A 27,305-nucleotide genomic window follows, 5' to 3' on the forward strand; every position below is an offset into this window, starting at 1 on the left:
TAAGCTTACTTATCTCAAATAAGTTACTTATCTACTATTGTAAGTAGAAAAAGTAACTTATCCGGTGGTATCCAAATGGCCCCTTGCAGTTACCATATGCTGGATGTGTATAAACTTCTGGTATATATATATATAATTTTGGAAATGGCACATCTAAAGCATGGGAGTACCAGTGAATGATCTTTAGCCATCTAAACAAGGAACTTTTTATAAATGGCACAGCGGCTTCATCTTTCGAGAGAGTAACGACGCAATGCACCGCAGGGAATCTTATTTGGTCGTTTACCTGGTTGAATTTAGACCGCAGCTGCATATTACTCCTTGAACTGTTTATCTGTTAGTCCTCCTTGCTAGGATTTTTCCAATACACTGGATTTTCGGCTCATGAGCGATCTACTCTGGGTTCAGCCATATCAACTGTTTGGATCATTGGACTATGGGACCACTCGCCTGCACCTGTACAAGCTAAAATCAGGCCCATCCAGTCATTGATCTGGCCACACGTATTTGGATTGTTGGTGAAATTTGATGGTTGTACCAGACGCTGATCTGATGAAGATCGCCCCTTCGAGGTATTCAATTTTTAGGAAGACAGCTGTTGCAGTTATATCATTAGAGGTAGACAGCAATTAAGAAACAGTAGTCCACAGTCTCGAAAATGGCCAGATTAGAGGAAATGATCCGAAACTCAAATGGATATGATATTCCAATCAGGTATCCTCTTCACGTGTGTCTTGTCCGCGGCCCACGATATTATCAGTTCCAATGATTTTCAGCGAATGATTTTTGTGACGAGGCGGCACACGATACGGCTATTGTATCCCATTACACACATACTGCGGCCCGCATGACGAACGCCCCCGATCTCGCACAGGCATGCTACACGTGGGGGGAGAGTAAAATTAACTTGGTCATTTATTCAAGCAGCTAAGCTGCTACGCTCTTCGATGCTGATCCCATTCAGATCCTTATCTCCACGAAACTAGAAAAACCCGGAGACGAGGAGGAGAGAGAGAAAAGCCGATACAAAACACACAATAATCACATCTTACATGTCTTGAACGGTCGAACCCCTTCCAAATCCAACCTATATTCATAAAAAAAAAAAAAAAAAAAAAAAAAAAAAAAGTAAAGAAAAGGGGAAAAAAGGCAGAAAATGCTGAGGATTTTATCAAAGAGAGCAGCTTCAGCAGCAGCAGTTTCCTCGATTCCATGGAAAATTCCTCCTTCAATCTTCCAAAAACGAGAATATTCCCTCGGAGTCCTCTCAGACGGCATTGACAGGAACTCCGATGCCTTCGTCCGCAACTCCGGCACCATGCAAGAAATCATCACCCAACTTCAATCCCACATAGACAAGGAATTGCTCCCTATCTCTACCCCTTTCCATACATAAATACATACAATACCTTCGTATTCGAATTTCAACATTCCTGCAGTTATTTCAGGTTCTTAGCGGTGGCGGTGCTGAAGCCGTGAGGAGAAACAGGAGCCGGAATAAACTGCTTCCGAGAGAACGGATCGATCGCCTGATCGATCCTGGTTCGTCCTTCTTCGAGCTCTCTCAGGTCGGATTTGTCATTTTCTTCACTATATATATATATTATATATATATATATATATATATATATATATATATATATATATATATTCGAGTAACTGTTGAAGATTCGCATTTGGAATGGATGTTATATTGCTGGTTTTCTTTCCTGGTTTTTACGGATCAGTTTTCTATTTATTTTTGGCTGAGTATCTTCTATGTACGGAAAAGGGGTGGAATGCGTTTGGATGCAGTATTGGATTGGATTTCAATCATCAGTCTAATAAAGTGGAAATAAGCAAATTGTATTTTTCTTAGTATTCATTTGAGGGTTCAGGTTGTAATCATATGTATACTACTTCAGTTTGGACTTGAAAGTAATGTAACCACAATTTCACAGCTAAATCCTGAAGCTATCTTTGGTTGTAATTTCTCATTCTGCGCTTTTCAGCTTCAGTTGCTCCTTCTTTTCATGTTTACTAACCATATCTGTTTTTTTTTTTTTTTTTTTTTTTCTGCTTATTTTTTAAATTTAGTTGACTGCTAAAGATTGTTGTTTAATGTTTTTGATGGATGATGATAAATTGAACTGATTATTTTTACCAAGTCAGAGAGATTGCTATTTTTTGAATTGTAGATTTATTATTTATCTTTTAAATGATGTGAAAAAAAAAAAGAAGATAGTCTTTCTTCTTGCTTATGTTGCTGCCCCAATTTTTTTGAGCAATATCACTATCAAAATCCATGTAACTATTTTTGTTAGTCTAATAGTGTAGGCATGAAGTATTGAACAACATCAACAATATTTGTGTAGTTCTTGGTTTCGGTTGCACATGGTCAAACCATCCAAATCTAGTTTCCGTCGTCTTATTACCAATGGGTGCTACTCCTAAGTTCCCTTGAATGCATTCATTTTTTATTCTGTCCTTCCTCATCTTGCCACTGATCCATCTCAACATCCTCATGTCAGCTAAGTTCATCCTGTGAGCATGTTGTTCCCTAAATGCCCAGGGTCCCTTAAAGCAAGGCTTGCCTTATAGCCATCCTACAAAATTCCCCATTGGGTTTGATTGGCACGCAATGTGTGCTTCTGTTAATAGTATTTTATCTTCTTCTTTCTTCTTCCTCTTCCTCTTCTTCTAATTCCTCTTTTGCTTTCACCTATCTTGTGCAAGCTGTTTTTTGTTGCTCTTCCTAACCTTAAATTGTATCAATGAAGCTTGCAGGTCACGAGTTATATGATGAATTCTTACCATCAGGGGGAATTATCACTGGAATAGGACCAGTGCATGGACGGCTATGTATGTTTGTGGCCAATGACCCTACTGTGAAGGGAGGAACATATTACCCCATCACTGTGAAGAAACACCTTAGGGCACAAGAGGTTGCAGCACAATGCAAGTTACCATGCATATATCTTGTAGACAGTGGAGGTGCTAACCTTCCGAGGCAGGCCGAGGTCTTTCCTGACAGAGATAATTTTGGTAGAATATTCTACAACCAAGCACAAATGTCTGCCGAGGGTATTCCCCAGATTGCTCTTGTTTTAGGTTCTTGCACAGCAGGAGGTGCTTATATACCAGCGATGGCTGATGAAAGTGTCATGGTCAAAGGCAATGGTACAATATTTCTAGCAGGACCTCCTCTGGTGAAGGTTAGTTCTGACCTCTGATATCAAAATTGGTACATGTTATTACAGTGATAGCTCATGCTTTCTATATGAGCAATTCCAGAGTATGTGCATCACAGAAAGCAATATGAAATGTATCTTTTCAAAATCTAGGGTATTTATGGAGCAATTTTGGTAGGCTGCTACAGGGGAGGAAGTCTCGGCAGAGGATTTGGGTGGTGCAACCATGCATTGTAGGACATCAGGGGTTTCAGATCATTTTGCTCAAGGTTCTCTCTCTCTCTCTCTCTCTCTCTCTCTCTCTCTCTCTCTCTTGCAACTGACTTCTTCTCATAGTTTTTTTAAGGTATTATTTATCTTTTTCTCCTGTTGTAGATGAACTACATGGACTTGAAATTGGGAGGAATATTGTTAAAAACTTGCACATGGCTGGGAAACAGAAGATGATGGGTGGCTTGTCCAATTTATCCCCTGACTATAAAGAACCTTTGTATGATGTAAAGGAACTTCGTTCAATAGCACCAACAGATCATAAGCAGTCCTTTGATATCCGATCAGTAATTGCTCGCGTTGTTGATGGAAGCGAATTTGATGAATTCAAGAAGTTGTATGGCACTGTGAGAGCATTTGATCTCTTGAATTTTAAGCTGTACTTAATGCCTTTCTATGACCTTTTCAAGGCATGCTAATTCTGATTACGCTTTTGCAGACTCTAGTAACAGGTTTTGCAAAGATCTTTGGACAACCTGTAGGAATAATTGGAAACAATGGAATATTGTTTACTGAATCTGCTTTAAAAGGGGCCCACTTCATTGAGTTATGTGCTCAGCGTAACATCCCACTGATATTTCTTCAAAACATCACCGGGTTTATGGTATGGTTTTGAACTTTCTGATTGCTTTTGTTTATCAGAATACCCATCTTTCTTGTTTCACAGACACGCATGTCTAGAAAGTTTGATGCATGACCACCAGCTATGCAAATCCATTTCCAACATTAAGGATAAATCTATATTGCTTGTCGTATGATTGCACCAAGTTCTCTTTCCAAACTATAGTTGATCCCTATAGATAGTTATCGTCTTGAGGATTCTGCAACCGGTGAGGCAGTCATTTGGAACAAACTCTCGTGATCACATTGAGAAGACTCTTGTATATTGTGTTTTTTCGGTATTAGTAGAAAATATCTTATTTGATCTTTCTATTATTTGGAGGGATGAATAGAGCACCATTATCTTAGTATAACCAATAGCAACAAGAATATGTTTTGGGCATAGGCATCCCTTCCCTTCTTGTAAGCTGTGTTGCAGTTGTTAATTCTTTTACACTATTTCTTTCACATATTATGATAGAATTGGCCTGACTGGAATGAAATAGGAATATTCAGAAGTACTACCAAGCTGTTTCTTTTGAGAAAAATTTCATGCACACACTAGTGCCCTGCAATATCTTTGAATGTAGTGGCTCATTTTCAACCCTTTGCCTCTCAATTTTGTTGAAAAGGTTTTGACACTAGCAAATGCCGACATGCACACATACACGCTAAATAGGTTTACTATAGCTCTGCCATCAACTGGCAGAGGGGAATTGACAACACTGTTGGAGCTTTACGTTAATGCATGAAAAATGTTTAGCTTCTTCCAAGATTAGACTGGAAGTTGAACAGGCCAGCTATTGGAATGGCAGTGATATGACCCTTTTTCCAACACTGGATATAACTGACCATCCTGCTTTTAAAGAAGTATTTCAAATGGGGGGCTTCACATTTTGCTTTTAGTGAAGAGAAGCCTTCTAGCAGGGAGAAATCAAGTTGGCAATTTACCCATAAAAAATTCAAGCTGGCAATTTTGTGGTCCCTTTCCAAATTCCATACTGAGGAAACAAAAGTTTAGAATGAGGAACTAAGCTATGAATAACCAGGTTAGGCATTAGTCATGCTCACATATTGTTAGAGGCCAGTTTTTATTTTTATTTTTATTTTTATTATAAGGATGACAATTTATTAATGAAAACGGCAAAGCTGAAAGAAAGATGGTGGGCAGTATGACATCATATACAACGAAGTCCCCTGGTCTGCACCCTTTTTTTCCCTGTTGCTTTAACTGAAGCGTTAAAATTCATCTAAAGTTCTTTATTCTTGAAGATAAAAAAAGGCTAATGGTTTTTTATTAGTTATCTCGTGATCTGTTGTTTAGTTGTTTTTTATTGGTTCATAGTTCAGCATTTTCCACCCATAAAGCTGACCCCAGATAACTGGGACATGGCTATGGTGATGTTAGTGGTGGTGGTGGTGGTGACAAGGGTGATGTGGTGAATGTTTTGATTAATAATCAGATGACTCTTTCTCATCTCCCATGGAAAAACTTAATGATCTATCCACGAATAAATAAATGATATATTTTTAGGTAATAAATTTTCTCCGTGGAATGTGCATATTTTTATTCTGGACTATTTGAATGGGTTTTTGTGATTTACCTTTTATTGAGGAGTAGTACAACATTTCAAATCTTCCTGTTGAAAATTCAGCCAAGAAAATGAAACTATTAATGTGACCCCCACAAGTTCATTTGACTTGTAGGTTGGCTCAAGATCGGAGGCAAGTGGTATTGCCAAAGCTGGAGCGAAAATGGTGATGGCAGTTTCATGTGCAAAGGTTACACTTTCTCATTGCCTTGTTTTCATAAATTTATTTTTGAAGTCTTTATCTACTTTGAAATGAATTCTCTTTGAACTCTTTGCTTTAAGGGTGGAGGAGAAACTTTGGTACATAAACAATTGTAGCAATCTTAGTTACATAGATGAACCTTAAAGAGAGACTGTTGTTCCTTTTTCTATGTCACCCAAGGGACCTGATTCTGATAATCACTTCTTGGTTTCCTGTCCACTTGGGTGTACAACTCTACGCTAAAGTTAATATTCTGCTACTACATCAGCCTGCCCTTGGAAGAAACCCTCAAAACCAAGCAGAAATCGTTTGAGGTTGCCCACAGTTGAGAAGGCAATGTGGCTGGAGAAACACAGAAAAAATGGGTTCCACATCAAGTGGACTATCTTCTCTCATCAAATCAACCCCAAACAACAATTCCACTTTTTCCTACTGGGCTTTCTATTTTATATGTTTTTTTTTTTTTTTAAATAATAATAATTTCATACATATGAACAGCACCGGGCCAATATTTCAAGGCACCCAAAAGCACCCTTATGCAAGCATCAGACAATTAGTGGCTTGTCAGTTGCTCGTAAAAGTCAGATGATGAAGAGATGTAACAAAACCTAGTCGGACTATCAATCAGAGGGGAGAAAAACATGAGCAGGTTTTGTCCAGAGTTTGCATGTTGGTATGGAGAACAGTGGTCTGGGTTTGAATTTAAAAAATGTTTATCTTCAATTCCTTATTTTGTAACTAAACACTAATTTGGTTTTTATGAAATATACAAGGGTGTTTCGCCAATCATAAGCTGTTAAAACCAGTGATCAGCTGATCCCACCTTACAGAAGGTCTAGGGATCGAATGGCACAACATTTACAAATTCCCCCCCCCCAAAAAAAAAAAAAAAAATGAAGAAGAAGAAGAAGAAGAAAAAGAAAAGAAAAGAAAAAAGAGGGGGTATCTTGGGTTTCTTTTTTCCTTCCAATGTTTTGTTTTTTTATTAATACAAATCTGAAGTCTTCATTAAAGTTACAGCTATCACATCCTCACATCAGCATTGCCCATTAGATATATGTATGCATGTGAATTGATTTAAAGGTCGTAGCAACAGTCGTGTGAATACAGTCTAACTATACAGTCTAACTATAACATTGGTAATGTGGTTCCATTGCACAGGTTCCTAAAGTAACAATTATTGTTGGTGGAAGCTTTGGTGCTGGGAATTACGGAATGTGCGGACGTGCATATAGTCCCAATTTCCTGTTCCTATGGCCCACCGCGAGAATATCTGTGATGGGCGGAATTCAGGTAGCTTCTGTACATGTATTTGAATAGTCTGTGTCGAATGACAATTTGAAGATAATTTATATAGAAACGAAAATTCCAACGATATTTTCTTGTAAAAAAATATTTTTTTTTAAATTTAAAAAATAAAAAATAAAAAATAAAAAAATGCCTCAAAGAATTTAAAATGCCCTACAAGTTTGCTGTGGTAGGCAGCAGAGTGGGTCCAAGCCATCATGATTCACAACACTTCTGCAAGAATAGTTACCAGACAGTAATTCTTTGTTGGAAGAAAAAATGACTGTTATCTCATGATGCTAAAAATTATATTATGCAAGAAACAACCATTTTCATAACCCCTAAAACTCTAGAAACATATCCTATAGACATCATTACTTGACAAAACTTTGTCTCTGTAGAAGTTACTTAAACAGGCTCTCTGTTTGGTTTTTGTTACTTTTGAAGGCTGCTGGTGTCCTAGCGCAAATAGAAAGGAGCACCCAAAAAAGGCAAGGAGTTGAGGTAATTGAATTAAATATGGCTCTCAAATTTTGGTCTTGTTATTTTTATGAGGTTCTTTTTGGGTCATGTTCAGTGAAGAACAGATGAGTGTGCTGAGCACTAGCAGAACTCAAGCTTTCAAATGTTTGGATGTTGTTGCTGCAGTGGAGTCAGGAGGAAGAAGAGAAATTCAAGGGTAGGGTTGTGGAGGCATATGAGAGAGAAGGAAGCCCTTATTACTCTACTGCAAGGCTATGGGATGACGGCATCATAGACCCTGCAGACACAAGGAAGGTAATAAGCTTCTGTCTGTCTGCTTCCATAAAACATGTCCCAGATGAGACCAAGTATGGTGTCTTCAGAATGTAAGTTATTTAAGATTCTGAATAAAAAAACACTGCATGTCATCATTCCTTCTGTTCATGGTGTTTGGCTTCCTGGTGCAATCCTTTGCTTGCTGGCTTCCAAGGTCAAAAACTTGTGGAATAGATTCCCTTTTTTGTTTGACTGATGCAACTGTAGTAAAAGCTGTCCAAAATGACAGAAATGAAAGACAACCATTTCAAATTAATAACCTTACCAAGTTCACAACCCGGAGATTTTCATAAAATACAATGAAGGGTGATAGGAACCACTGTTTGTTTTACTCTCATTTCTGTAGCATGGTTTTCTTAGAGGCTTTATTTTTCTCCTTGTTAGTAAAAGAGGTGGGGTTATATTTGACACTCATTCTAGTTTTGCCGTCAGCCGCACAGATCTGTGTTTGGTTGCCTTTGTCATCGCATATGCACAACTCGCCTGAGCCCAAGCATGTAGTTCTTAGTCAGTGTCAATATACCTTGCAAGCAAACATTATTGTCACCATGGCTAAAATGGAGACTGGGTGGGGCAGAATATCGTGCACTCATGAAGCTCCAATTTCACAAAATTATGACCGTTGATTTTCAATCCCTTTCTTGCCCTGCAATTGATTTCACTCTCTGTAATTAGTTTTGGCCCATGGGAATCCTTCAAGGAAAATGCTTTTGTATTCCAGAAATCATTTAGCCTCTTCTGTTTGGGTAGGGGATCTCACAAGGTCCAGGTTAAGCTTAATCCTAATTTTGGTGGGCCCCATGGCCTCCATGACAGACTCGCATCACTAAAGTGGTTTTATTCGGCTTAATCACAAGTGATTAGGCAGAAGCAGAACTTAATGAACCTTTAGATCCTTGTGAAGGCTACATATTCCAGAACCAAAATGAAATTTCAGGGGTAGAAGTTTTGAGCTGGTCAAATTAATGGGTTGAATTATTCCAAGTATGAATGAATGGGTTAGAAGTAGCAAGTAGGGTGCATACATGGAAGAGTAGGTTCACACATCTCCACCATCTAAAGACTGTTGGAGGGAATCTTGCAAGCATTTCAAAATGTGAATATTTGACAGTCCATTTTGAATGGTTGTTATGATTCCAGGTGATTCATTATCAGATGGCGGAGGCATGTTCATACGGATACAATTATTAGATGGTGGGAAATATCAATCTTCTCAATGGAAGATTTCTCCCTTTACCCATACATGTGCAATAATTTTTGTGACAGAACATGCAATGCCTTTGCCCTTGTGAGCATGAAACTGCAAGTGTAAAAAGGCAGGGCTTTGGAACATGGAATATCGTTCAATGAGAAGCTGTCATGTGAGTGGAGTGGGCAGAACATGTGTTAGAGATCTGTGCTTTGGAACCTGTCCTGTACTAAAAATTAGGGTAGCACACTCATCAACTCAGCTACACATGCATGTATGTTGAATTTTCGGTTTTACAGGTTTTGACCCACCTGATCAACTCAACAGAATAACATTTGTTTTTATCCATGTTATCAGTGTACCATACCTCATAATGGCGAATCCGGATTGGATTCTCTGCTTGCTAGGAACATGGATTTCCTGTTTTCCTGCACTGTGACTGGGCAATGTCATCACTGATGACGTGAGCACTGTTGCATTAAAATGTGGTCTTACATCATCAGTGATGATTCACTGAACTGATGTGGCTCAATCACTTTGCAAATAACAGGAAATTACTGTTCCCGGCAAACAGAGGATCTCCACTCCTTTGACACTAGCCATCCTACTACTGATCTAGAAGCGATTTACAACCCCCGGTGCGTTGGATCTGCCTCATTTTTTTTGGCTCATACCATAAAAGGGAAATTGGATTGGCATCTAGACTTTGTTGGGCCCACTGTGAATGTATGTGATTTATCCACACTGTCCATACATTTTTCCAACTCATTTTAGGGGTTGAGCCCAAAATTGAAGCTTATCCAAAGCTCAAGCAGACCATACCACAGGAAATAGTGGAAATCACCGTTAAAACCTTTCTAGGCCCCATAGTGATGTTTATTTGTCAGAAAACCTGTTGATAAGATCACGCGAACATGGATGAAGGGAGAAAACAAACATAAGCTTCATCTAAAACTTCTGTGCCCTCGATATTTTTTAATGGTAAACATTCAATTCCACTTTTTTTTTTTTGGTGTGGTCCATTATAGATTTGTATATACTTCATTTTTATGCCACTGCCCTAAGATTCTCTTGTAAAATGGATGGAAGGATTTGATAAAATACATAAATCACGGTGGACCCCACAGTTTACTCAGTACGCAATTCGCTACCCGTAAAATGATATGAAAGAAGGGATGGACGGTGTAGATAAACAGATACATCACAGTGAGCCCCCAGACGGATCTTCCTGTTCCTTGCTAGAGACGGGCGGCCCGGACGGACACAATCCGCATCCGATCTACGTAGTTTCTTCCCCTAACATGTGAAGAGGATTGCGTCTGAACCCAGTCGGACAATGAGCCTTCCGACCAGAGCTCCTGTGGAGTCCACCGTGATGCATCTGTTTATCCACGCCGTCCATTTATTTTATCAGATCATTTTAAAGTATTAGCCCAAAAATGAAGCAGATCCAACGCTCAAATGGACCACACCAGATATGACTCTTGCATTTAATGTAACCCAGGCTCACTATTTGGTGTGGTCCACTTGAGTGTTGGATCTGCTTCATTTTTGGGTTCATACCTTAAAATGATATAAGAAAATGGATGGACGGTGTGGATAAACAGATACATCATGGTGGCCCCACAAGAGCTCTGGTCGGGCACAATCCACTTCCCCTAACATGAGGGGGTCCTGATTGAATCACTACCTTTTTGACATGCCTGGCCTTCTATAAGCCCTACAAATTTTAAATTAGCTATCTCTAATCTCAGCCCTTGACTATGTACTTGCTATATCTGTTTACTAAAGTCACTTTAGAGGACATTGATCTAGTAGAAGAAAATGCTGAAGAAAGAGAAATTTTAAATCCAATTGTATTTAACGGATGTGGTTCTCTATAATGTCTTGAGGGAGAAACCGCAGCAAGTTTGTGGGCGGAATTAGAGAACATCTATGCTAAGAAGTCTCTTGAAAATCTCCTACACTTGAAGCTATAGTTGTTCAACTTCAAGATAGCAAAGGAAGGAAATGTTAAAGCCTACATTAGTAATTTTAATAAGATGATCTGCAAATTGCGAGATGTAGAGATAACGGTCGATAAAAAAGATCAGGCATGTATCTTATTGAATTCTTTTCCTACTTTATATGAGTCTTTTAATGACTCTTTGTACACTGGTAATACGACCCTTAGTGTTGATACAATTATCTCATCCCTTCATATCATATCAGGGAAATGAGAAAGAAGAACGGTTTTTGACCCATTCTCCATCAAGATGATAGGAAATTAGATCGACAATCCCAGTTTATATCACTCATGCTGTACTGTATTCCAGTGTTACCTGCTAGGGCATATCATCTACCTCCGACAATTGGAGATTAGCAAGCCTTTAATATCCAAATCGATAATAGAGGTTCGACCACACCGCATATGCACGTTTCTGTCAATCCTGTGCCGCGGATTACTCTCAGACCTCGCCTTGATAAGACAATCCTAACCGTCTGGTTGAGAATTAGCACGTGAATGGGATCATCACTTCTTTTTAACTGTACATTTGAGAGCCACCTATGACATCTGGGATGATGCCTAATAGGAAATGTTTCATCCAAGCTGGTCATCAGGCTAGCTCTTATCAGAGGGATTAGTGGGCCCCAGATAAAAAGATCACCCGATTAAGAGAAATTGATCAATGATCCAAATTCATTGGAGAATGTCCCATCTGAGATCATCATATCACCCGATTTCTTACGAGATTGCATCTACCCTAGGGATTCTCTGAACACGTGCTTCCATATGACAAGCGTGTGGCAAGCAAGGACAGCATGTCTCATTTTATTCTGCAGGCTCTGCCATCTCAACCACCCCAATTTCATACACGCGTGCCACATGTAAAGTTACAGATGGCAGGCGAGAATCTGGTGCTAGTTACAGGCGGTGCCACATCTTTGTACATGTGCCCACAGTATGTGCGATATCCCAACATCTCATACCTTTGGAACCTATTGTGGATAGGGGTGTACATAGAGTCGAACCCAGTCGAGCTGGCCTCAGCTCAACTCGGCTCGGTCACTAGCTGATCTCAGCTCAAACTCAGCTCGGTTCGATCAGCAACTTGGGCCAGTTCGAGCTGAGTTCGCCATTGCAGCAATTTCACAAACACCTGGACTGCATCTCCAAAATCTCACTGTATTTGCGATAGCAGCAACAGTTTTACAAGTATTTTATCACACACCTTCTACGCAACATAAAAATCAAGAAAGAAAGGAAGTTAGTTTTATATACATACCTTCCTTGCCACCAGCCACACTTCTTTGAGCCATTTCATCAAACACTTGGTGAGCAACGTCGATATCAAATTAACTGAGTCACCAAACTGGTTTGATCCGAGTCGAGCCGAGCAGGGGCCAGCTTGAACTCGGTTTGGACTCATTTTCGAGCTAAAAAAATCAGCTTGAACTCAGCTTCGAACCGAGTCGAATCAAGCTTTTTCGAGTCAAGTCGAGCGAACTAACCAAGCTAGCTCGGTTCGTGTACACCTCTAATTGCGGATGAACCTCCCCCTAAAACCACATAGCTTGGATGGCAATTGGATGATTTTGTGCATTGTGGGCTCCGGCAAGCCCTCGTTAAGTTCTAGGGAAGGGAAGGAATTTCCAGCAATGTTCTAGCACCAATAGGAAAAGAGGGGCTACTTTTCTCTGGCTGTGAAAAAGTGGGGGTATTTTACAAGTAGAAGGCAAAAAGAGAGGGAGGGGTACATGTTAAAAAAGAAGAGGAAATAAAAACTCAAAAGTGTATATGCAGATTCGAAACAATACGGTCTCAATCATTTCAATTCGTAACACGGCTGCTTCTATAGAAGAGTGAATGGAGGCAATTTGTTTCCTTCTCTTGTAAGCAGCATTTTTTGGTTTGTAGTGAACCGTTAAACAATATCCCTAGCGCAGATTAAATGCCAACCAAAATACTAATTGAACTCAATAAGTCTTCCAAACAAAGCTAGGGTTCTACTAGGAATATAATTTCAATAAACCATCCACCATTCAGTTAGTTTTGTTAAGTTTCTGAGAGAGAGAGAGAGAGAGAGCAAAGCAGATGCAGTCAAACTCTTCAGTATGGCCTATACCTCCAATCCATTCTTGAAGAATCAAACTCTTCAGTATGGCCTATACCTCCAATCCATTCTTGAAGACCTGCCGCCACTTCCACTGCTGGCATACCCTCCCCACTGTAGAAGAAGAAAACTCACCCCCTCAAGAAATATTCGAGATCACATCACATGGTTAAAAGAACTGTTTTAAGATGAAATCATATACTCACATCATCAAAATCAAGGCTCCCATAGAGCCTGCCATATGTACGCATGGGACCATATCCACCAAATGATTCAGCAGGATCCATCATGTAACTTGTGCTTGCACCAGCATCATCAAGCGGTGTAGCTGAGTCTATGGCAACCTGTTAAAAAAAAAAAAAACTCGATAATAAATGACAAGCTGAAGGACAGCTGCAAAAGACTTCACTGGGGAGGGTTCTAGCTCCTGGATTTGATGTCATTTGAAATCCCCTGAATAAGCCTACACACAGTCACAGCAGGGCTAGACATGAGGAAAACAGACGCTATTTCCTGGGGTTGTCAATGGGCCGGGCTGGCCAATTAGGTTCCCAGGATTGGCCCACTTCGGGCAGGACTTAGCCAGGCATATGTGGCCCAAGGGCCAGGCCTAAAAGTGAAGCCCATTGATTAATGAGGGCTGGGCTTGGGCTGTGTACAAAAGTTTGTCAGTCCCGCCCTTGGTACAACCCAGCCTCGCCCATTTATGGTTTCTAAGGGTGTATTTAAAAGTTTCACCTCATTTCTTGTTTTTTCAATGTCTTTTTAAATACTTAATGACTAAAGTAAATTAGACAACTTGTTAACAACTATTAATATTCTCCCAAATGACTTTTAATAGCAATTAATATTCTCCTGGATGACTTTTAATAGCAATTAATATTCTCCTGGATGACTATTCCAACTCCAAAAGCAGTAAATAGGTTTAGGCATGGGCTGGGCGGGTTATTAACTTACGGATCGGGCATGGGCTTATGTCCAATGTGAGACGGGCTTGGACTGACCTCGGCCTGGTCCGAACCCAGCCCACTGACAGCCCTACCATCTACCACAGATAATTTCTCCATCAAACTAATAACAGAAAAACATTATATATATATATATATATATATATATATAGCAAAAAATCTAAATGGTCCACCAGATGAGTCATGTCATGATGTTGATGAAGCTGCCAATAGCGACATTCTCCAAGGAGAATATCTCATGTCAATCCTCAGATAAAGCCATGAAGGTAATTTTATATGTATTAAGTTTCCATTCCAATACCTGCTGTCCGCAAATCTCATGGGATCTGCGTGAAACGCGGTCTGCCACACCATCCTCAGCAAAAGTTACAAAGCCAAACCCCCTGTGGCCAGTTCTCTTTGGATCCTGGTTTAATGAAGCAAGCTATGTCTCAATTGGCTACCATGAGTGCAATCACTTGATGCATCCAGAAAAAAGACCACTATTTACCTTAGGAACATACACATCTAAGATACGGCCAAATCTACCGAAGTACTGGCGTAAATCTTCAGCAGTGGCCTCTTGTGGAAGCCTGCCTACAAATATTTTTTTGCCCATTCCACGAGATGGCTCAGAGACCCCTCCTACACCATGAAAAGTAGCATTTAAAGACATTTAGATATTGCCCAAACTGGATATTGTAGTAGATGGTTATTTAGTAGTACTGAAAATTATATGCAACTATACAAGCAAACGACGAAAACTTACTTCCATAACCCGAGCTTGGATGGTCATACAGTGTCGGAGCACCTATTGCCGCATACCTAGTTGCTGCTGTAATATAAGCATTGTACGCACCATATCCACCACCACTGCCACCGCCACTGCCACCGCCACCACCACCTTGATTTGCTCTGCTTAGATGTCTAAAATCATCATCCTGGCAACATAACACCCAACTTAACTGATTTTTTCCACCAAAGTCTAAAGCATATAAATTTGCCTACAAACATTAGAAACAAAAGCTACAATGCATCCCAGATCCAAACCCATGGATTTGGTTACAGTTCATCGGAACAACAATCTCCCACAGCAGAGAAAAATAGACTAGCAACGCAGTGAAAAGGCAGTGGTGCTATGCCTTTGGGGTGGCTCGGTCAACAACTAGTGTAGAACCTCCCAATTCATGAGTATCGGTCATCAAGGTGTCCACAGAATCTGCGCATGAAAAAGAAAATTGCCTTCATTATTCAAGAAGTGAAAGAATAAAAGAAAAGCAATAAGAACAAATCTCTTTGAAAGGAAGGCTGGTCTATGTGGACTACTGGCATCAAGGACTCAAGGTACATTGCTAATATTGCCAGATTAAAACTAAACGGGGCATGTCTGATAATGAGACACAGATAAACCATCTTAGATTTGCACTAAGACATGCATTAAATTTTGGTTTTAAAAACAAAAAAAAAAAAAAAAAAAAAAAAAAAAAACCAAAGAAGGAACAATACTTCACCATGATAGACTATAAGATAAATAAAAATCTTGATTAAAGGACTATGGACTCATCCAGACCATAAGAAATTCATATCAAGGACTACTATGCGTAAATGGCATACTTCTATCAAATCAAGAACAAGGGCACATATTCCATTTAGTCCTTCAGCAGCAACCTCGAAAATCATGAGGGCAAAGACACAAGAGATACAAGGCTGATAAATCAAGCATGCCAATGATAGCCCTCAGCTATTTACTGAAATAATAGCTATACTTGTTTAAGTTATTTTACAAAATAATTTCATTGAACGTAACTTTGGTGTTTTAGATTTAGTAATAGATCAGGGGCATTCTTCAGCACTGCTTCTAATGGTTTAATCATACAAACTTTGTACAAGATTACAATTGTCGTTAAGTAAATTTAATATACCCTGACCTGCACTTTCAAAAGTGATAAAGCCAATTCCACGATGTCCTTTTGAGCCTTGATCCTGCAAGATAATTATTATCAGGCAATCACTTGCATTACATTAAAATGGTTAGTCTAGGTTTAAGACTGGCATCAAAAGATGTGTGATAAACATTTGAACAGAGCTCCCTACATAAATTAAATATCACAATATTGAATTCAACAATGAATCATATGAACAATGTTAGATGGTGATCCAGATTACATGGGCATTTAAGTGTAAGAAAAGCACATAAGAGTTCCTTAGAACATGTATACCTGTGAGTAACCGTTCAAAAATTATATACTTGTGAGTGCTTGCACACTTCTGTAAACAAGAAGGAATTTGGAGCAGATGTGCATAAGGTTAAATGCTAGCTACCCTTCTAAGAACTCCTCGGTCGTGTGATGAAGCAGCATAAGTTAAATCTTATTTTCCAATTTGTGGAAAATTGAAAAAATCAAAATTTTCCAATTTCTCACAAATCGTTTGCAATCTGTGTCCAAACATCAAGTGAAAGATATATGTAACTTAATCTAGTGATTCTTCTTTTGCTTTTGAATGTACTTCTTACATTTATAAATTATATGAATTGACTTCAATATACGCATCAATTCAGTTAGACAATGCATAGATTGGGACTCCATACAAAGAAAACCTATTATATGTATTTGTTTTTTGCAATGTTTTGATTTATAAGTGTGTATTGATGTCTTTTTTAGCAATCACCTAAGTTTCATTGAAAAATTCAACCAATTTCCCAATGCTTCCCCATGTTTGCAACAACAGCGATACATTACATGATACGACCGATGTATCCCATACGATAACCAACATGTATCCTTATCCCAAGAATGCGATACGAAACGTGATACAAATATTTTGAACACTGGTTACAAGGCCATTTTCCATAACAACCGTTACAACCCTGTAAAGCTTAATGGTTACCACAATCACCATTACGTAACCATTTTGGAATACCTTGTGTCCTAGTGACATTAGGGAGGGAGGGGGTCCAGAGGTTGGGACAAAGAGTATATAATTAATTATAATAGTGTTGCTCATCATGTTGGACTCAATATTGTTATTGTTCATTGTGTCCTTGGCGGTGGTGGGTGATTTAATTCAGGAAGCGATGGGGACATCATGCGCACGCACACACCCCCCACCCTACGCACGTACTCAAGGAGGAAGAGGGTCCTACTATCAATCTAGATCGACGACGGCATCTATGAAGGATCTCTTAGTTAGGGGGCTATGCTGTGGAGCATTGGAGTGGACCTGATCATTATATGGATTCTACCATTGAATCTCATGATCGTGGTCCACTGCCTTAGATGATCAAGGATTTTGAGTTTTGGCTATTATCATTATTAGAAATATCATGAACGGTTTTGATTTCGTAGACTAGTTATTATTTTAGTTACTTCATCTCTAAGTATTAGTGTGTGCACATGGCGCAGCTTCTGGGGTTTAGGGTTTTCTTATAAATAGGCAACCCCAAGTAGGTATTTTTCATGGAAGTTTTATGAATAAAAAATCTGCGTTTTTTTCTTTTTCTCTCTGTCTGAGTTGAAGAATCTAATTGGGTGCGAAACCTTCCCTTCCTTAAAGGACTAACTATTGTGGTGCGAAGTAGAGGTGCACACGGGTCAGTTTGGTCCAGTTCTAAGGTGAAATCGGAACCGAACCGTTCCTAACAGTTCTACAATTTTTGGAACCGGAACTGGACCATGAAAAACGGTTCGGTTCCGGATCGGTTCCACGGTTTTGGGTTACTCTGAGAACTCCATCTGAGAAGAAAGAGAAGAGAGATTGCTTACCCCAGAATCCTAAACAACAGCATCATTGCATGCCAAAAACGAGATTCTTAAAAAACAGAGCAGTTGCATGAACATCTATTCCTATCAAACTCCAACAAATAGCATCTGAAAGAAATGCAGTCAAAGAAACCCTAGCAATTGAAAATCGGAAGATGAAGGAAAACACTAACATATGAATAAGGAACAGAGGGACAAAAAAAAAAACCTAGAAATCAAATGATCCGAAATGAAAGGAGAGATTGCTTACCCCAGAACTCCATTTGAGGAGAGAGAGAGAGAGGTCAAACCGTCAGAGGGAGGGCGCCGCACGGCCTGTGGGCCTAGGCTGCCGGTGACTGGGACGGCGAGAGAGAGAGAGAGAGAGAGAGAGAGAGGGCGGCAGTCCGCAGTCGGCGAGAGGGCAGGGGTAGGGCGCTAAAGGAGTTATGATGTTTTTTTTTTTTTAAAAGAAAAAAAAAATTATTTTAAACTAAAGCTCAGATTGATGGTTCGGATCCACGGTTCGTGTCATGGTTGGGATCAACGGTTCGGATCACGGTTCAGTTCGGTTTTACAAGGCCCTAAATCGGAACCGATCTGTAATCAACGGTTCTGAAAATTTTGGAACCGGAATCGGACCGTTAGCGCCCTAGAACCAGACCGATCTAACGGTTCCGGTCCGGTTACATGGTTCCACCAGTTCGATATGCACTCCTAGTGCGAAGCCACAACCATCTCAAATCATCTTCACCCCTACAGCCCACATCCATCATTTTCCACAACCCTCCCATCTTCAGCTTTACTTTTTTTTTTTTTTTTGTACCTAAGTTCTCCTTCACAGCAAATTTTCAGATTCTAACCCACCAAAGGGGTTGAAACTTCGGCGGAGCACCACGCCCAAATCGGGCAGCGGATCGACACGAGATTTGGTGTGGAAGTGGGCCTCCCCTGGCCGATCCTACCCTATGTGACGTTTTCTAATTTTGTGGGCCCCACACACGTGCGGACAAGGATCCACACACGTGCGCCCAGGCCTGGTGGCTGTCCACAGGTGTGGATCATCTCAGGTTCCATATTTCCTCAGTTTCTCTCCTCTCTCGCCTTAAATCCCAGGCCTTAACCCTAGATAATCCCAAATTCCAAGTATTCCCAAATTTTGGGAACCCTATATTTTCCCCCGAATTGAAATATGGTGAATCTCTTGAATAGGGGAACAATCCTTTGCAAGAATGGATGAATCATACGATCCTTTGGGCATTGTTTGGTCTATAATTTTATTTGATCCAACCTTAAACTTGTGTAGGCTTGGACCCCCGTAAATTCCCCCTGTTGAATGTTTGATCGTATGTGGGATGTGGAATTTTGTGATTGTTTAAAATTGGTATGATCTAAAGCTTGAAATCTTGCATTTTATATTTAATTTCATGTTATGCATGATGCATCAGGAAGCCAGTGATCTGTGCTTTGGTCAGGAAGTTTCTTTTGCTCAAGTTTATAGAGATGTAAATTTACATCAGATTCCTTGGTCAAATCAAGAGCATCCAGGACTGATATGCTTTTATTGGTTACTGATAGCTCACCATCTAGTTGAGGTTGTTTTGTTGGCCCTTCCCTTATAGGTTTTTTTTTTTTTTTTTTTTTTTTTTTTTTTAAATTTTAATCATTCATAAAAAATTGGATAATTTATGGTGATTCTTGTAATGTTCAGTTAAGCCATGTAATAGAAACCCTTACAGTAAAAATTGGCAACCAAACAAAGAATTTCTAATTTCCATAAACTTTAACACCAATTAGAGGTCAAAGACTCGAAAAGTCTTCTTTCAATCATGGGCTTTAAGACTCGGACAAGTCCCACGTGACTCGTTCGAGTCAACTAAGATCCCATCTGGTTCAACACCCAATTCACCCCTAACTTAGGCAAGTCATAACTTGACTCAATATGAAACAAGCCAATCCGAGTCGCCAATTGATTTAACCATGGTTTCAATAGGTCATGACAACAAGCATCTTCTTGACCAAAGAATAGCTGAGACACCACTTGAATTTATGTCAAAAATACAAAAATGATATATTCTTTTGTTTTCCATTCTTCTTCTAGCGAATATTTGTACACATTCGTTTACCAAAAAATATGCCAATATGGGACTTGTATTGGCCAGTATTGTATCAATTTTGGGTTGGGCTGATACACCTACTGAATCGACTTTCAAAACCTTGGTCCAAACATATTCTAGGCCGATACATTTTCTTCCTTCAATTTTTTATTTTTATTTTTATTTTTTTATCGTTACAAGGCCATAATGGCCACCTTTACCGTTATTGAATCTTGGTTTGGTGGGCTCCATGAGTGGTCGGAAAGATTGTGGACCCACCACGTGAGAACTGTTTACATCATGGCATTAAAAAATGGTGACGCAACGGTTGGAGCTGTTATAAGATACAGGGCCATAACGGCCATTGTGGAAAAAAAAAAAAGAAAAAAAAAAGGCCCATAATGGCCTTGCAACGGCCGTTACAGATACAAGGCTAATACATTTTCTTTCTGATTATTTTTTTTTTACCATTACAAGGCCATAATGGCCGTTATAGCCCGTATTGTAACGGCCATAAGGCTGGTTGTTATGGTCTTTAACTCTTTGTTACCATTATTGAATACCTTGGTTCACACTGATTAGCGGGTGATGGGTTAGCAGTAATCCAAACTTGAGGGCGAGTTCTTCCCAGTCCAAGGGAATTTATGCATCCAACCACTGATTGCAAATAATCTGACTGGTGGGCCCCATAGGCAATCACATACATATGATTAGGTTGGTTGACGCCACAGTTGATCAAATACCTATGATTAGGTTGGTTAATCCCACAAGTGATTGGGTCAACTTAGTGGGCCACCAGGTGGTATGGATAATGGACCCCACATGCCAGCATTGTTCACATGTGTGCATAGTTCATCCATGCATTATTCACACGTTGCACTAGTAGTCAGTATAGTGCACAGATTAGCTTACCTAGCAAGTTAGTTTCCTGTTTCTGCCACTTATGTCTTAGATTGGCAGGCCCCACAGGTAATCGGATCAGGTTGGTGCATCGTATTCAACAACGGTTACGTAAACTGTTATGCGATACAGGGTTGTAACGCCCATTTTGGAAAGAAGAAGAAGAAGAAGAAGAAGAAGGCTTGTGAGCCAGTAACAGGTCAATATAGGGCGATACATTTTCTTCCTTCAAAATTTTTTTGGCCTTTACAGGGCCATAACGGCCACCGTTACCATTATTGAATACCTTGGTTCGATGGGCTCCATGAGTGGTTGGAAAGATTGTGGACCCACCACATAAGCATTGTTTACACCATGGCATTTAAAAACAGTAACGTGATGGCCATAACGTAACACTAACGGTGGGAGCTGTTACATGATAAAGGGTTGTAACCGCCATTCTTAAAAAAATGGCCCATAATGGCCTTGCAACGGATCCTTCAAAAAAATAAAATAAAAAAAGAACTTGCAACGTCCGTTACGGGCTGATGCATTTTCTTCCTTTTTAATTTTTTTTAAACCATTACAAGGCGGCCTGAATTGTAACGGCCAAAAGGCTGGCTGTCACGCCCACTGTTATCGTTATTGAATACCTTGGTTCACACCGATTTGTGGGCAATGCGTTAGCACTAATCCAAACTCAAGGGTGAGTTCTTTCCAGTCCGAGGGAATCGATGCATCCAACCACCAATTGCAAATAATCCACCACCTATGATTTATACTAGTATGCGATCAGATACCTATGATTAGGTTGGTTGACCCCGCAGTCAATCAAAAAACTATGATTAGATTGGTTGATCACACAAGCGATTGTCAACTTAGCAGGCCACCAGGTGCTGTGGTAAGTATGGACCTCACATGTATGCATAGTTCATTCATGCAATATTCACATGTTAGCACTGCTAGTTAGTATAGTGCACAGAATAGCATAACTATATGGTTAGTTCTTCTTTTCTTTTCTTTTTTCTTTTTTTTTTACTTTTCAAAAAAGCTATATGGTTAGTTTCCTGTTTCTAATCAAGTTTCCTTTTCTTTTCTTTTTAATTAAGAAACTCTTTTGCAAGCCAAGACAATTAGAGTAATGGTTAAAATAGGAAATAGCTGTATGAGGGTCAATACACACAAGACCCTACCTATGAATCTAGACATGCTTCTTTTCACTTGTTTTGGTGATCAAAACTCCTTACTAATTTATTTGTTTATTTTTGTAAGGGGTGTGTGGTAAGATTATGGACCTCACATGCATGCATATTTCATTCATGCAATATTCACATGTTAGCACTGCTAGTTAGTATAGTGCACAGAACAGCATAACTATATGGTTAGTTCTTTTCTTTTCTTTTCTTTTTTAACTTTTCAAAAAAAACCATATGGTTAGTTTTCTGTTTCTAATCAAGTTTCCTTTTCTTTTCTTTTTAATTAAGAAACTCTTTTGCAAGCCAAGACAATTAGAGTTATGGTTAAAATAGGAAATAGCTGTATGAGGGCCAATACATACAAGACCCTGCCTATGAATCCAGGCATGCTTCTTTTCACTTATTTTGGTGATCAAAACTCCTTATTTATTTGTTTATTTTTGTAAGGGGTGTTTGGACTGGTGGAAAATAATGAAACATCGTGGAAATGAAATTGATTTCCACAGATGTGATGCTTTTCCCTGTTTCTGAATACACAACTAGGTTTAGAAATTGATTTCCATTTCCACGGTTTTCCTTGAAAAGTAGTGAAATCAGTTTCCACTTTACAACCTGTTAAATTTAGATTTTTATGATTACAAGAGACAATCCTCACTAATTGATCGCTAACCTTTTAACATTTCCTTGAAAATCATGTGTGCTTAAACAAATAAGTTAATATGGGTTCTTTTCTACACGTTACCCTGTTCTCAGTTTTCCACGGTGGATTTCCATATCCATGTTTTGGTTTCCACCAATCCAAATAGGCAAAGGCCCATTGGCAGGGTATATTGTGATTGTGATGCTTCATAAGCTATTGGTGTGATCATGGTTATGGATATCAGTATCAGTGGGACATTGGCCGGGCCCCACTGAAAACTTATACGATATCAATATGACATCATGAATTTGTATTAGCTCCATATCAGTCTGTATTAGATTGTATTGGACATTTTTTTAACCAAAAAAATTACAGATATTAGTAAGGAAAAAAGGAGATATTCAAGGATCTAACTTTTTTGTGTTTTTGGACATGTATTCAGTGGTGTATCAGACCATTCTTTAGTAAGAATGTTGTCTGTTGGGATGACCCAAAAAGACGCATAATTAAAATCCAGCACATAATCGGTCGATCTATGTTCAAAATACATGATGCAGGACGGATGACCTAGCCTAGAATGATGCAATGTGATCATCAACGGATTAACTAGAACAATTTAAAGCACAGAATAATACTAATCAATCACAAGCTTAAATAAATGAGAGCTCTCCTCCTCCTGTAGTAATACATACATCTACCTAATCTATCATTCCCCTAAACTAATTTTGGGAAAATTTTGAAGTCAAATAAATGGCTGAAAATGGCCCAAATATACACAAATGATTAAAATCCAGCACATAGATGGTATACCTATGTTCAGAAAAAAATAGGTGTGCCTAGACTAATATTGGATTTTTTATTTTTTATGTTTTAAATTTTAGAAAATTGTCCAAAAAGGCAAAAAATGACCTAAAAATATGCACACAATTGAAATCCAGAACATAGATGGTAGGTCTATGTCCAAAAAACATGGATCTACCTCGATTTATCATTCCCCTTAATTAATTTTCTGAAAAAAAATTAAAATAATTCATAATGTCCCAAAAATACAAAATAAAATAAAAATTGTCATAAACTATTGATTTAAACAATGCATCTGCAAATCTAATATATATATATATATATATATGACGATAGGGTGTCCCCACTCCTTTTTAAGGCGAGACTAATCCCTGTAGATGCATGCAATCACATGCAAACCATGTGCATTGGATAAAACACGGGGAAGGGAATCAATCTTGCATCTATGGGAAGCAAACCCACGACGCTAGCCGTTTGCCCAAACCCGGGCAGTAAATCTATAATATAATGTATTCATGCAACAATGCGAAACTGTTTTTTAACAAATACAAAAGTAAGAAAATTACTGATATTTTTGAAAAGACACAAAAATAAAAAGAATTATGCAAATATCCAAAATTGAACACAACTAAAGCATGATTTGATCGATTTGAGGTTATCATGTTGATTCAACACCATTACAGAAAGATTAAACAAAAATACATTAGATTTTTCACCCATTTTTTAGATTTTCCCCAAATCTGCCACCAAACGTTTGATTTTTTTATTTTTATTTTATTTGAACCCAAAAATCTTGTGTTTTGATCTTTGAAACAGTTGTAAAAAATTGGTTTAGAAGAAACCCTAAGCAAGAAAACATTCAAAAGGGATGGAAAAGACGAGAAAAAAGTGAAAATAGACATGTCCAACGCACTTACATCTGATACGCATGGTAAATACTGGTGCCAATACGGCCCATATCAGCTGATACAGGCCAATACAGAACTGCTTTATTTGAAACGAGCTGATACAGACCCTTACCATGTACTATACCATGCCGATACGGACACAATACAGCCGTAATGGCCGATACAATATTGATATTCATATCCCTAAGTGTGATGCCCTAGTCCTATCCCTTTCTAAAGGTGGTGTGATGTCCTAGAAAGTGTTGGAATCACATTCAACAGCCCTTTATTTTTCTTTTCAGGAGTTTCTGCCACTTTGTTGGCTCCTTTGCCTAAGGTTCATGTAGCCCGAAATGTGGTACATGTGATATACCTAATTTATTTCACCTTCGCATCCAAACTCTTCACATTGCATCATACATTCTGGCAACCATGTAAAATTTGACAGGCATATATAGTCTCACCTTTGGCATGTACAGATCTGTAATCTCACCGTACGTCTCAAAGTAACTGCGAACAACCCAAAGAGGCAAGTTAGTAGTGTAACATGGTGAAATATCGTGCTAAACGAGCGTAAAACATCCAACCAAGCAGGTGTTCCATTCTCAATTCACAATTTACCTTCGGAATGTTTCTTCTGTGACAGAATGTGGAATTCTTGCAACAAAGATCCGGGTAATTTTCTTTGAGGGTGCCCTCATCTCTTCCTACAAAAAAAAAGGTTCAGCTGGTCAAACTTTGCTAATTCAAGTCACTTGGACGCATGGAACTGCAACAGAAGCAATTCAAGTTCCTAGGACTCCTAATTTTATATTGATTGTCTCCAACTCCACAGATCACTCAGTGAAACTCTCTCCTTCTCGCGCATGCACACATACGCAACAACACTGAAGGTGTGCCCACATGATGAACACTCCAGACCGATGATCAACCCTTTTCTAGTATGATCAAATATGAACCGTACATTTCCCAAGCCTGATATGGTGATTGGAACATCTGATCAAAGAAAATTTTCAGACCAACGGGCAATTCAAGGTCAGTCAAACATGATGCGCAGTCCATTGACCCTTTATTGTATAATCAATATGTACCATCTATTTTTGGAAGCACTTTCAGACGGTTAGGATCATTTCAATTAAAGTGATTTTTGAGGGGGATGGGTAATCAAAGGTGGGTCCCACATGAAGCGTGGTTTCATATCAACCTAATAAGTGGATCAACTTCTCCTTAAATAATAATAATAATAGTAGTAGTAGTAGTAGTAGTAGTAGTAGTAGTATTAGTATAGTAGTAGTATAGTAGTAGTAGTAGTTGTAAGTAGACCAACCTAGATTTCAAGACAAGGCATGTTCACAATCACATTTAGCATCATCTGGCACATGATCCAGATCTCGCACACATGCTATATTGGGTTACATGTGTTGCAATTCATCCCTTCATTATTTAGATGAATTCAAGACAATTGACATCCAAGCACCACAACCCAAGTTCCACAGAACTTGAGAATTGTCAAGCAAACAGCATAACTATAGTTCTCGGAACTCTTCTTCCAGGGAATTAAGTGCCATGGATCTAGAGTTTTTTCAAGGAGCTCCAGTTCTATGCATCCAAATGACCAACTCAACCAAATTATCTTGTTATAACAGCATCACACATGCAGAGAAAAGCTTCCTTAGAATTTACCCAAATGGTCGAGAACGAACAACACAAGATCTAATAAGATAATGAAATTTGACTTGAAAATACCTTTGGCGTTGCCACTTTCACTTCCAGCATTCTGTTGCCTAGAACATGCTCAGCTTCAAGTGCATTCTGCATAACCAAATTCATGTTTTCAAGACTAAGAACTGATGCAGGAACTTTGGGGTCATCAATCATAGTCCCCCAGGGGGGGCCCAACTACCATCTGAGAGTGTTAGGCCAAAGATAATCTGATGGGACTGTGGGGCACATAAATCCAATTGGATGACTGTATAAGTGATCAGATTGGGCAGTGGGGACAACAGGTCCAAGAGGAAGTCTTTAAAGGATTTATAAACCAATTGTTTTGGTATTTTGCAGTTCATAAACTAACCGTGTGGCTGTATAAATCTTACAGGTTGCGGCTGTATATACACCCAATCCTGCTAGTATATAAAGGAGTTCCATGATATTTGGACTTTCAATTAGCTTCCATATTTGGTGTCTATTTTAGTCCCAAGTTGATATAGAAAAATAGAAAAGGGTTGTTTGGGCCAATAGGAATTTTAGCCTTGCCTTCTTTCATTTTAATTGGGATGACACATGCATGCATGCACACATACATATGAACTGCAAAATAACAATGAACAACGGTGTGATTTTTATTTTTATTTTCTGATACATGCTCCCATGAGTCCACACACACAATCACCCACGCATACACACTTGCACATACATACATAGGGACAGAATCATAGATACATAGGTAGCAACATGTGTGAGACTTGTGCCAATGTTGTGACCATTTTTTTCTGAACAATGTTATGATAATTCAACTGAATGATTATTATTTTGGCCCAAGATGGATACTTCTTCCAGAACCAAGTTTTGAGGTGCCTCTAGATGACTAGATCCTTTTGGTGTGACCTGTAGAGGTTTTCTTTGTGGTGTGATTCCACATTTCTTATACTTAATTTTATCTACTTACTGCTGCAATCATCTCAACTTGGAAATTTGGAGTATTTCTTGGAGGAATCGATCTTTAGAAGTGGTTTGTATTCCTAACTTTGCAAATAGGGCTTAATTTCTTCCCAATGTTCCATCAGAAATCAGGAACAATGTCACAAAACACATAATTATTGGAAGTTTTGGCATAAGTTTGACACCAGCTGCCAATCTGATGCAACCCTCCTCCTTTATCTGGGCTGGGACCAGCAATGATAGCATAAAACTCCCA

At 39.0% G+C, this 27,305-nt stretch overlaps 2 protein-coding genes across 5 annotated transcripts in view; one reads left to right on the forward strand and one right to left on the reverse strand.

Annotated features, from left to right (window-relative positions):
• The first annotated feature begins 758 nt into the window (after positions 1–758).
• On the forward strand, positions 759–8,017 carry LOC131236417 (methylcrotonoyl-CoA carboxylase beta chain, mitochondrial). The gene is made up of 10 exons (XM_058233555.1): positions 759–1,358; positions 1,447–1,568; positions 2,760–3,194; positions 3,349–3,439; positions 3,546–3,787; positions 3,880–4,044; positions 5,748–5,822; positions 6,996–7,127; positions 7,569–7,625; positions 7,770–8,017. The coding sequence occupies exons 1-10, from the start codon at positions 1,157–1,159 to the stop codon at positions 7,971–7,973; spliced, it is 1,725 nt and encodes a 574-aa protein (XP_058089538.1). The 5' UTR covers positions 759–1,156; the 3' UTR covers positions 7,974–8,017.
• Positions 8,018–12,867: 4,850 nt separating this feature from the next.
• The window catches only part of LOC131236418 (uncharacterized), a 29,436-nt gene continuing 14,998 nt past the window's right edge, over positions 12,868–27,305 (reverse strand). For 3 of the 4 annotated variants that reach the window (XM_058233556.1, XM_058233560.1, XM_058233557.1), the window contains 11 exons: positions 26,135–26,200; positions 25,010–25,095; positions 24,853–24,898; positions 16,072–16,132; positions 15,292–15,368; positions 14,919–15,090; positions 14,661–14,794; positions 14,472–14,576; positions 13,409–13,546; positions 13,261–13,316; positions 12,868–13,214 (listed from right to left, as the gene is read on the reverse strand). In XM_058233556.1, the coding sequence (XP_058089539.1) occupies positions 13,199–13,214; positions 13,261–13,316; positions 13,409–13,546; positions 14,472–14,576; positions 14,661–14,794; positions 14,919–15,090; positions 15,292–15,368; positions 16,072–16,132; positions 24,853–24,898; positions 25,010–25,095; positions 26,135–26,200 (957 nt within the window). In that variant the 3' untranslated portion in view covers positions 12,868–13,198. The remainder of the gene's footprint in view (positions 13,215–13,260; positions 13,317–13,408; positions 13,547–14,471; positions 14,577–14,660; positions 14,795–14,918; positions 15,091–15,291; positions 15,369–16,071; positions 16,133–24,852; positions 24,899–25,009; positions 25,096–26,134; positions 26,201–27,305) is intronic. The other variant, XM_058233558.1, reaches the window with a different exon arrangement.

Source organism: Magnolia sinica, chromosome 2 (assembly GCF_029962835.1).
Source record: "Magnolia sinica isolate HGM2019 chromosome 2, MsV1, whole genome shotgun sequence".
Taxonomy (NCBI): domain Eukaryota; kingdom Viridiplantae; phylum Streptophyta; class Magnoliopsida; order Magnoliales; family Magnoliaceae; genus Magnolia; species Magnolia sinica.